The sequence below is a fragment of the Anopheles marshallii genome, chromosome 3 (genome assembly GCF_943734725.1).
Source record: "Anopheles marshallii chromosome 3, idAnoMarsDA_429_01, whole genome shotgun sequence".
NCBI lineage: Eukaryota > Metazoa > Arthropoda > Insecta > Diptera > Culicidae > Anopheles > Anopheles marshallii.
The window spans coordinates 61,042,921-61,054,976 of NC_071327.1; the positions used below are offsets into that span (position 1 = coordinate 61,042,921).

General features: G+C 47.0%; 1 protein-coding gene across 1 annotated transcript in view; it reads left to right on the forward strand.

The window, feature by feature from the left end:
• Window positions 1-284: 284 nt before the first annotated feature.
• Window positions 285-12,056, forward strand: part of LOC128713547 (uncharacterized) — a 33,140-nt gene continuing 21,368 nt past the window's right edge. Inside the window, exon 1 of the mRNA XM_053808408.1 lies at window positions 285-384. Coding sequence (XP_053664383.1) covers window positions 285-384 — 100 coding nt within the window. The remainder of the gene's footprint in view (window positions 385-12,056) is intronic.

Below are 12,056 nucleotides of genomic sequence, written 5' to 3' on the forward strand. Positions count from 1 at the left end.
ACGTTTGTGAAAATGAGTGCGTGACCGGTTTGTGATGGTGGTGCGGCACACCGGCACATGGTTGATGAGAAATGAAGTACGGTAGAGCAACAAAAAGAAGAAAACATTCCATCCCCATTCCAACCGACCGTATGATAAACGTGGAACCGACCGTGTGTGCAATGCGATAGAATGTTCCGCTGTGCGTCGATCGTGGTGTAGCGTGAAGGAAAGTTATTTTTAATGCGGAAAGAAGAATATTTAGTACAGTGCAACGGAAACAGTGTAGTGCAGTAGTGGGCGAAATGTTTTCACGCTTGTGCAAAAACACAATCTTCCCCACGGGACTATCACAATCGTCAACGGCACCGGCTGCAGCAGCAAACAACGGCACAGACAGATCGGGTAAGTTGTCCACAGCCCCCTCGGGGCGAAATTGAATGAATTTTAAAGTACATGCGATAAAGTCGAAACCATTTCAGGGTTTTTATTCAAGTTGAACTAGATTGGGTTGAGGTAGATAGGGAATCCGTCCTGTTTTCTGGAACTGGAAAGCTCATTTGAAAAAATGGCCAGCGAAAACGCTCGTAAAAACTTTGACCAGAATCAGTATCAGACTGCAATAGTTCCAGCAGTTTGGAAGGATTCCAGTTCTAAGTAGAAACAGTCTAGTTCAACTTCAAAATAGAATTCAAAAATAGCTCCGACTTTGCAACTTGATCTTGAAAACTTTGTTACTACCACTAAGCTAGAAGAAGCCATAAACTTATGTGGAAAGTAGTTTTACTACTGTTATTAAGTATTTCGTTGCTTTCTCTCTCTCTCTTATTCTGGTTTATGCTATGGGTAGAAGCACCCTTCTAGCTTGACGTAATTTTGATGCTATTTTGTGATGGACACCTATTATCTTGCCGCCCATTTTCGAACAACTCACAGCCATTTATCAGCGATTTTTGAGATGATCGTATCGCCGCTTGGTTTAGAATCAACCAGGCTGGTGTGGTGGGACCCCGTGGAAAGCGTTCTAAGCTATTAACTGCCAGCAGAACCTCTAGAGCCACTCTAGACGGTATTGCATTTTTCGCCGAGCGTCACAAGTTTCCGAGCGTACCTATCATAACATCAGTCATCTGGTGTGCTCGGGCCGTTTCGGTGCAGCCGTACATCAGCGCAGCCTCAGCAGCTGGTTGGCGTCTGCATTTGTCTCCTCTTTTCCCGCGAGATTCTACGTTAGTCGGCAGATAGGCCGATCGGGTGGGTAGATGAGAAATGGCGGGCAGGGCGGCTCTTAACGATGAAATCGTGATTGATTTTTGTCGGAATGAAGTAAAAGCGGCTGCCGTACCCACGTTCTACCACTGGCCGATCAACCGGTGGGATATTAAGCAGGATCGAGAGGGCTATGGTTAAGGATTGCTGTAGGTTTTGTTGGGAACAGAACACTAGCCCTTAGAACGTAACGTGATCGGTCCCGCTGGAGATGGACTACTATTTTGGGCATAAATCTCTTCCCGTGCGCTTCGCTGAAGGAGCGAACATTAACAATCATGACGATGATGATGGCGATGACGGTGGTTTGGCCGTCTCACCGTATCCAGTTCCTCTCACAGCCGGGTGATGATGCTAACAATGATGGCGAGTCGTGAGCTCGCGTGGATTCCGCTGCGAAATACGGTTCCAGGCAAATATCCTCGCCAGCGGTACGCTCGCAATACCCCTTTGCTGCGGTCCGATCGTCGTCGAGAAACCACTTCCTAAACGAGGAAACGAAAGGCACCAGAACAGAACCGTAATCGGAACGGGCCATGAAATGGGGCACGGTTTGTGGTGAAATTATAACATAATCGTACACTCGCGATCATAACGCGAACTGGGGATGAAGAACAAAACAAAAAAAAACACGCGCGCGTTGACTAGGAATTTTACCCGCCGATCACCGGAGGGAGCATAAATTTTTATGCGAATTGCACACACACACACACACACATTCCTCTCCCGGAGCACATTCCCATTCGGTTCGGCATTAGAACCCAACAGGAACGCATGGATGCGACTGGATTTACGAGCCCGGGGTCTCGCGGATACCGGCCGTACGCTGATGGTCGAGGGCTCCGGAAAGGATGGCATAAATCGTGGGAGTGCTACAGAGCGCTGCCAGCAGTTGGCGATGGTCATGGGCCAGGACCGTTGGGCCAACACGCTTGTGGCCGTGTGTGAGCAGACGGGCCCGTCCAGTTTCATTACCTTATTTCCCGCCTGTTATTCAAGTTTTCCGCAAGAAATCGCTAGCGGCAGGGTTGTCGATCATCGTTCGCGGTCGGTTCGCGCTAATAAGCGTTCTCCCTTTTGGTGGTTGAAATGCATCTCACCAGGGCCAATGCCTGGTGCACTAGACGCTTCACCGGTACTACGGAGCCCGTGCGCTTCCGAGTGCAACTAGAACAAGATTAATTGTTTCCTACTCGTCGTCACACCGCATACGGCAGTGCAGTTAGTGGGCAACCTTTGTTAAATTGAGCGCTCCGGAGGACAAATGTATCTGACGCTCCGTAACAAATCGTTCGGGGTCATACGGAATGCGTTTATCGTGCCGCTAGTTAACCCAGATTTGAAATAAATCTACAAAGTATGCGTGACGATTTTTTAAACCTTCGATTTTCTGTGGAAAAAGAAAAGCGTTGCATGTACAAAGTGTGCCATTTCTAGCCAAGGTGTGTGATGAGTGGACAAGAAAGACCCCTTTTGTAGTGTTCTGTGGACAATTTCCTCAAATATTGAATTAGAGGTGTTTTTGTACATCATATTATTAAATACTTTGACTATTAAACAAAAAGAATTTGAATCTGAGAAAGGAAAGGACAAGGAAGACACCTTTGTAGTGTTCTGTGGACAATTTCCTCCAATATTGAATTAGTGGTACTTTTGTACTTCAGATTATTAAATACTTTGACTATTAAACAAAAAGAATTTAAAACAATTAAATGTAATGTAAATGTAATGTAAACATAATGTAAACGCGTATGTACATTGAACAATTTCGTTTTTGCGTGGGGATGGGTCGATGCTTTTTGGGCTGTAATTACATTAATCGCCGATTTATTGGTTCATATTCGATATCAGATATTCTTGCAATCTTACAAATGGTCCAGACCTCAAGAAAGTGCAAAAAAAAAAAATTATTGAAAGAGCTGACCGTATGTTTCCGCTTAAAAGCAACTAGAATTTCAACGAAAGCACTGAAACCGCTTCTTACCTGCCGTAAACGTCAGACCAAGACACCGGTAAATATTTACCATTACCCTTCGGTAGATTGTTGACCTCAATCAATGCGAAGCAACTATCTTCTTAAACGTTGAGTGAAATATTTTCATTAGCGAGCTCGCTCGTGCGCTCGGGCGTGGGGTTAAAAATTTGACATTTAACTAACAACATCATCATAATCTCGTAATTGCTACCGCAATTATTCGTTAACAGTCCGTTCGCATTTCCTTCGCTCGGCTGCGACGATCCACCTTGCCGTTTGCAAACGGACCGCAGCAGGACCGGACCGAACCCATAACGAACCGCAACGGATAATTGCGTTCGGGGTTGAGGGAGGGGGCGGGTGAAATTATGGTTGGTAGCAAACAAACCACGAAAGGAAAACGAATAGAAATTAAACTACCCAACCGACAGATCGATCTATTGCGTGCGTGTTGGACAGCGTGTACCGGGCCAGTGCCCCCCCGATACCACAGGTGCATACCGGTGGGCCGTTGCGCTCGCGATCGCTGGTGCATTTGTTTGTTCTCGCGTGCCTTCGTGTAACAGCCCGTTGTTGTTGTTGTTGTTATGGTTTACTTCTATTTTCTTCTTCACCCACTGATAGCGAGTTTATAGGTGGTACGAGTTGGATGAAGATCTCAGCGTGTACGAAGAAACAAGACCCCCCTGTCTCAGCGGGCAGTGCCTTCCTGTCGTGCAGAAGCTCGCAACTGAGCCTCCGCAGCCAACCCCAATGGCTAGAATTACGTTTTTGCTACGGGTGGTTGAGTAAATTGAAGATTGCGGAGAGTTTAAATTAAGGCGATACTGCATCCGTACCGCACCGAACTCCGAAGCTTTGATGCTTGTTATGAGAATAAAAGCTTGCATTTACGGTAATCCAATCTGATGGCAAATGGCAATTCTTGAAAGGGGAGGTTACGATAAAGAGAACCCATTTGACTCTTGCTTACAAATTTATTTGAGATGTTTTGTTGGAGACAGGATATCGGATAATAAGGATATAAAGGCCAAATTTAGGACAATTCTTAATAGCAACTTAAACATACTTGGCATGCTTTATTAGTATAACCCTTGTGTATCGGTGGCCTCTAATTAATTCCAAAGCATCTTAAATCTCACACTTTTTCTCCATTTTGTCAAGATCGCTGATCCCACACGGGGTCAATGCTGTATGCTGTAAGCTGGAAGCGATGCTACAGAACGACACCAAAATAACGATGCAAAGGGGTGCATTATGGTACGGCACAGTCCAGTACCGATGCGCGGCCATGTGTGTATGCACGCCGGACATGGAATAACATATAATCATAATTCACCATTGCGGCCCATCATCATCATCGTCGTTGTGGGGGCCGGCCATGCAAAGCAAAAAAAAACATTATGGAAACATGTGGAATGTGCACGGGCAGCCCCGAAAGGTGGGGGGAAAGTTAAGAAGGAAGAAGCAAAAAATCTCGCCCCACAAAAAAGCGAGCTTTTTGGCGGTGGATTAAGAGGTGGAATTTTGCCGCCAAACCGCCTTCTTCTCCCTTGGATACATTTAATTTTGCCAATGCATCATCGCGTCCGGATTCGGCCTGGTGGCTAGAATGTGCAATGGTTTTGTGCGGAGAGTGTGCTTCTTTTTGTTGTTGTTGTGGTTGTTATTAATGTGAATCGAGACCCCCTCCTACCATTACAACCCCCCCAAAAGGGTCGAGAGCTGGAAACGCAAGGATACGTTTAGCTTCCCCCGAAAAAGGCGTTCAACATATACGGGAGGGCAATAATAATTACACGATGTTGAAAATTGGTACGGAAAGAATGTGCAATGTGCCGAGCAACTAAAGCAAGAAAAAGGGGGTCAGAACCAATTGAGGCGGGAAAAGGATTGCTGCACTCCGTTGTGCATGTGGATCGGGTATGGCTCATCGTGCCATAATGTACCGCCGCGTCCAGGAAAAATCTTAACAAAAAAAACGCCGCTCTCGGTTCGGCAGTCCCGTCGCTCACTAACATTCTCAATAGCATAAATGTTACTCAACGGGGGAAAAAAATGAGCTGTGTAATGGCAATGCTAGCGGGTGTTTAAGACATTTAGGACCATCGATCTCATTTTTCCCATCCTTCGGCCTGATGATCACCGGCAAATTTGCAGCTCGGCGACCGTATTTCGCTTCGTTCCGTTTCGGGGGGGTTGGTTCTTTTTCTTAGTTCCCCGGTGAAGTTTTTTCAAAGTTCTGGCCACAATTTTTAAGGCGCAAAGGTAAAGATTTGATCGAAGCGCATTATCGTTTCGAAGCGAAACAACGCGAAGACAACCAACCGACTGGGTGTTGTTTCCTTTATTTTTTTGTCGGTACATTCTCCAGCCACCCGGGTGTACTACGCCAAAAAGGCGCGGGTTTTTCATCTCGCGATCCTGTGTGTTGGGCGAAAGCCATAAATAATCTCTTTTCGGGGGTTTTGTTTTTTTTTTGCTGTTGTTCTACTCGGTACGATTACCCCGGACACTTAACAGGCCAGAGCAATGGGGGATGAATAAATGAGGAAAACGGAATTGCAGCTGGCCGGGCCAGTGTGGGAGTTGTGTGGCACACCAACGGGGTAATTGCAAGTATGGCCGTTTAATTTTATTTCGCTTCATTTTAATTTTCACCTTTACCCCATCAACGGTTCGGTTGATAGAGGATCGGAATGGAACAGTGCATCGCATCGGATAAAGGTACAAAAGGGAAACCCCACTGCCACAGTGTAATGCATCAAAGCGGAGGATCAACGCATCGAACGAGCTGTTCACGATCGATCCGATCCGATTTCGATGGGTCAATTTGTGCAGCTAGGCGTCTGTTTTTTTTTGGTGCGAAACATCTTTTTGAAAAATGGGCCACAAGAAAGAAAAAAAAAACAACTACGAAACACATATGTTAGCGGTGACGAAAGACGTTGGCCGAGAGTAGAATCAGCAGAGTGCAGAGGATTGCATCAATCGGGGAAGCGTTGTCGATTTTTTGTTTTCGGCAAATAACCTCAGAATTATTGGAAAGGCATCGTCGGAAAAAGGATCGATCAAGCGCACATCCGCCGATGGTCGCGATCGCGAGGTTCGCGAGCCAGTTCGAAGGTCATGCCCGGTTTTAAATTCCGACCCTTTGCCGTAATGCGTAGGTGATCGCAAATCACCATCTTCGATCGGGCGGGATCGCGAGTCGCAAGATCGATTAGAGTGGGACCGAACAGAAAGGATCGGCAAAACCGGACCGTCGGACGACGGAACGCAACGCGAAGATCGTAATGATCCGGTAATTTACGTGCAAAGCAGACGGTTGGTATGGTTTGTTTCCTATCCCGCAGCACCCTTATCACGGTTGACGGGTGCATTTCCGTGACGTGATGTGATACATCCAGGTCGACGAAAAGCATTACACCCTTCTTTTTTTTTTAAATAAAGACGATGCTCAGCCGTGCAGGAACGCGTACCGAATTTTATTGCACTTTCGAAGAGATACACAAGCGTATCACATAAAGAAAACCACCAAAAATCGCATCGTAACAGAGAAAGGAACCATAAAATGCATCATCCTTGCCGGTTTGGCCACCAGATGGCAGATTGATCGGGCCGGGGGATGAAGCTCGTGTGGCTTTCCAACCCTTCTCGGCGACGAGAAGGGGTGGCAAATATGCATGCAATTCTTCACGTTTACCTTTTTTGCCTTGCTCTTCGTGGCGTTGTTGCTGCAGGTAATGAGATTAAAATAAAACCATAATCCGATCCGGGACCTCCTTTCGTTTGCGTTGACGCTACACGGTTGCGCAGTAGGAAAACAATGCGCACCAGCACCAAACCCCCGCAAACGGCTAACGGTGCGGTGCATGCAGCGCTAGTTGCAACCAGTCGCGTCACTTCTGAATTTAATTTAAATTTATTTTTATTATTCATTTACCACTTTATCGCTTTCTGCTTCCGTCACGGACGAATAGGGGGTATGTTTGTGATGCTGCACTCGTCAGTTGCCGGCTGTCGCTTGTTGTGTGCGGAATATTTCCACAGTCACGCGCGGTATCGCGCGAGAAAGGATTGATGCGCGATAAACCAAAAGGAAAGCACAAAAAAAAAAACCGAGCATTTAAGCAACATTTTGTCGAGAAGTGTTTAAATTTATCTTTCTTGTTGTTTGGGCGGGCATAAAACTTGAAGCTTTGCCAGTTGGGTCCGGTTTTTTGTTTTGTTTTGTTTGGGCGATATGGGTAGACCGGGTACCGATTATCAACCGATATCGGAGACGATTTCTCCCCTTGCAACGATGAATCCGTGCATTCGATTGCTTTTATGTGGCAATTAAAAAGTGATCAAAAATGGTCGAAAAACACAACGAAAAAAAAAACCGAGCGAAAAACATGCCACAACGCACCCCGTAACGTGAGGGTGGTATTGGTAGCTTTGTTGATTCCTCTTGATTCCTTGTGTAGTTTTGCTGCTGCTGTTGTTTGTCCACAACACCGTGCGAGGGTGTGGAGTTTTGTGGTTTTGCGAATGCTGAATGGCGCATCCCCCGTGACAGCCTGGGACGATATCAATTTATTGGTGATTTGGTTTATTGCCATTCATAAACATAAACCTGAATCGGTGTGGCGAGGTGAAAAAATTGAAGCTTTCAGCTGAAAGAAACGTATAAAAGGAAGGTAAAACACATATCGGATTTTGGGACATTTTAGTGCGACACTTACAAATGAGATCCATGTCGGAGAGGATGCATGGAATCGCATAATTTATTGGATGATAGTTATTCAACTGTTGGCGGATACAACAAAATGTTTCAATGTTTCATCAGCAATGTTCAAGTAAATAGATTACTTACCTCTTGCGATGGGCTCTCGGTATTTTGATCATTGAACGATCAGTTCAAAGAGCAGTTACAGGGTGCACTAGAGGCCTCTAGCTACTGTCACTTAGGATTGCAGAAACCCGTAAGGTCATCCGTCATCACCAACGGAATGGTAGCGGAACAGATCTAAAATGGATGTGCAGTACTAGAACATGTAAATTTATCGAAATTTTACTGAGGTATCGACTAGATAATCGATGTCTTGTGAATGAAATTTGAACATCATCTACTCCATATACAAGAGGGCGATAATCAAGAGTGCAGCAAGTACAGGAGAATTACGATGTGGAATACCGCCTACCAGATATTCTCCTTTATGTTACAAGATCATCTTATTCCAATTGTAGAAGAGATAGTTGAAAATTATCCAAATTATCCATTCTGACTCGAAAAATCAACCATTGATCAGATCTTGGAGAAGATAGCGGAACCACAGCTATACTCTTTTGAATTCTTCATTAACTTCATGGCCGCAGACGGAATGAACTCCTTTAGAATCCCGCTCAAATTTACCAGGCTCTCTCTTTCTTCTTGATGTCCTTATTCATTAGTCCTTGCTACGGAGGATTGGACCGGATCGGATTTTGGACCGGTCCTGTCGTGTGAAGACCGGCGTCGCTACCAATACACCACCAGCCGTCCCTGAATTTATCAGACTAGTACGAAAGGCAATGATCAACGTCCAAGACCAAGGAGATGGACTAGTTTGTCTACTCTTCAACCTAGCGCTAGAGATGACCATCCGCTACTCGATGGTAGAAACTTCGGGGACTATTTTTAGTTAGTCACCCCAGATCCTGACATGCACTGACGCTCGCAAAAGGCTCTGAGATCTCTGAGATTCTCCAAGACTGACAATATCCTCTTTACCGCGTTCGAGAGGAAGTTACTCAGAACGATGACGAACTTTTCGACTAGTACGTTGAACTTTCTGTCGTACAGTGAATTAGATTCACCAGATTCCGGTGGGCTGGTAACGTCATGAGAATGGCACCGGACAATAAAGCCTGCAAAGCCCTTTTAGGTCGGCCACATGGACAGAAGAGGCGTGGTAGGGCGAAATTGAGATGGAGTGATGGCGTTGTTGCGTCTCGCATCTGAAAGGCCGATATAAAGGATTGACAGACGACGGTGCTCAACCGTGACCGGTTTAAAGGACTCGTGCAACAGGTCAAGATCGTCAAGATGTTGAGGATAAATTGTACTGGCTTTTTCTATACCATAGCATGAGTTTTTGATGTTAAAGGATGTTAAATCAGGATTAATCCTGAACCTTCAACCAGTACGCACTATCCTAAATCGTGGCAAAGAAAGAAGAATTATACAACATTTCTAATGTTTTTGTACTGCATAACTGAGCAATGAGCTATGATGCTCGTCGCTCTATTCACAACAGCAATGTGCAACAAATTACTCGCTGCCCTTCTTACACATCTGCTACAATGTAAAGTAAAAACCCCTTGGATAGCTTTAGTTTGGCAAGATCATCAAGCTGTAATTTGCCTGCCAACATCGTTTATCCGGCACCGTATTGCTTGCGGTTGCCGCGAATTACCGGGGTTACCTTCGATCGTGGCACATTTCGGGTAGAAGCGTTTGAGAGATGCGGCTAGGAAACAAAAGGAAAATAGGAAAGAAAATCGGTTTGCAAGCGCTCAACAAGGTAACAGATAGCAAAATGCCGCTAGTACGCCACAGCCCGGAACTGGAACTGCAGAGGAACGTGCAACAAAAAAGGTACATTTTTGTTTGGCAACGCCGAACAGTTCGAGCCGCTGTGTTTGGCGTGTTTGGATTGGTGACGTGCTTTGTGCGATCAATCTTTTTGCCGAGTGCATTATTAAGCGGGCAAATGATAACACGTTGTTCGGTTGACGCACCGTTTCCGTGTGGCTACCAGTATTACTGTGCCGAAATCTTTAGGATCTGGCAAAAGAGTTGATTACATGTGTGTCGGGATGGGAGTTCTCCGATTGCCGGTTGTGTGTGTGTTTTTTTTATTGTTTTCTTTTCCCTCCTTTAGCTACCGTTGGTTGCGGTGGAGGTTAGCCGCTTGGTTGGGCGTTGAAATCCATTGCCACCGTGCTGGCGACGGATCGGTTCTCGGAGCATCATTATCATCCCCGGCACGTCTTCCGTGCCGCCCATCGTCGCCGTTTATTCCTCCACCCCTCTCGATCCTCGTCCACGCCCTCCACACCCGTTTCAAACGTAGGTTCCCTTTTTCGGACGGTTCGGAAATTATGCAAAACGGTTGCAAACGAGCGTACCGTTGTTTTTCTCCCTCGGATGCTGCCTGGAAACGTTGGCTGAAACTGTCACGAACGACGGCTGCCGAAGAGGATACAAACGGAACCAAAAACAAAAAAAAAACAGACATGGATAGACTGACGTGTCGGTACGACGAAGACGACGCCTCGCAAAACCACATTCGCCGCCACGGACCACGACCTTTTGCCGTCTTGCTCTGTCTGGTGCGTGCCTACAATGTCTGCAAAAAAGGGAATCACCCCTGTTTGGATTGGGGAGGGGTATCGGCCACAGGGGGATGGAGCGTTTGGAGGTAAAGAACCACGAGCGTGCACGATGTTATGCGGGTGAACCATCGCGCCAACGCTCCGTTGGGCTTTTAGGAAGGTTGAGGACACGATGGAACGCAAGGGCCTGTGATTGCCCTTCCCCGGTTTACCGGTATATCATTGCGGGGGCCCCATTCGTAAGTGCCATTTGCAGATATGTGGTGCGGATTCAGATCATCATTACCGCGCGGACGGCGCGTCAAAACCGGTGGAAAGGGGAAGATGGCGCAGTAGAATACAAAACAAGAACAACAACAACAAAAAAAGCCTCCCCAGAAGGTCGTGCGGTCAATTCGTGTTATCTTCCGGGCGGCGGGAATTGCTTGTCTCAGGAGTGGGCCTAATTTTTTCCCGTGGACCAACGTTGCGAATGCTGCAATCCTTCAGCCGGCCGGTCGGCCGGTGGGAAGCTGGTAGGTTGTTGCAGTTCCAGATTTGTTGCAGCAGCCGTGCTTCCCTTCTAAAGCGCATGTTGTGCGCCATCCTGTACACGACTGTGGCAGATCGTTGACGTTTTGAGCTTTACGGTTGTGCGGGATCCGGTATGGTATTGGTGCCCGGCAGTGTCCTGTCTTGCACCGGCAGTCGGAGCACCGAGCGAGCGGAGAAGCACGGGACGCGGGCAGCGCTGACGAACAGGATGCCTTTCTTTGCGCGCCGTCAGATTACTGTGCTGATGCTGCTGCTGATGATGATGACCGGCTGCCACGGCCAAAGTCACGCATATCACGATCGAGCTATTAAATTCGATAGAGTGTATAATATTTTCCCGGTTCTGTTCTGGCGCGATGGGTTCGCTGTTTCCCGTTCGTAATCTCGCTATCGCTATCGCCTCGGTGCCGGGTGGTGGACATTCTCCGCACCGCACGCACCACCACCGCCTGCGTCAGCTGGGCAGCTCGGCAGATTTCGTGTGCCGCGTTTGCATGCGGGACTCCGGGGGCTGTGAGAGGGGTGTGGCGAGATGGTGCGATCGCTTGACCACCCCACGGGAGTGTGCCCCCCCGTGCTCGATGGATGGGAGCGATGATCACAGTTGGCAAACATGCATCGAAATCATAAAGATCGTTTGGATCGGATGATGCACGGAACTGACAAAACAGGAGAAGCTATTGGGTCCGGGCGGTGTACCGAAAAGTGCATTGACTGCAGCGAGCATGTAAGCACATAAGCGTGCATTTCCAACCAAAAAGCTCTAAACCAGCTTAAAAACAGATTTAATATCTTTTAATCACTTTTCTTCATGAAGATTCCACTCATTCCATCGTGCCAGCGTACAAGAAGCGATTCTAACCGATCGGTTATGAGCGTTTTCGCCCGTTTTAAACAGACAGTTTGGCCGTACTGCCGGTGAACGATCGTAAAG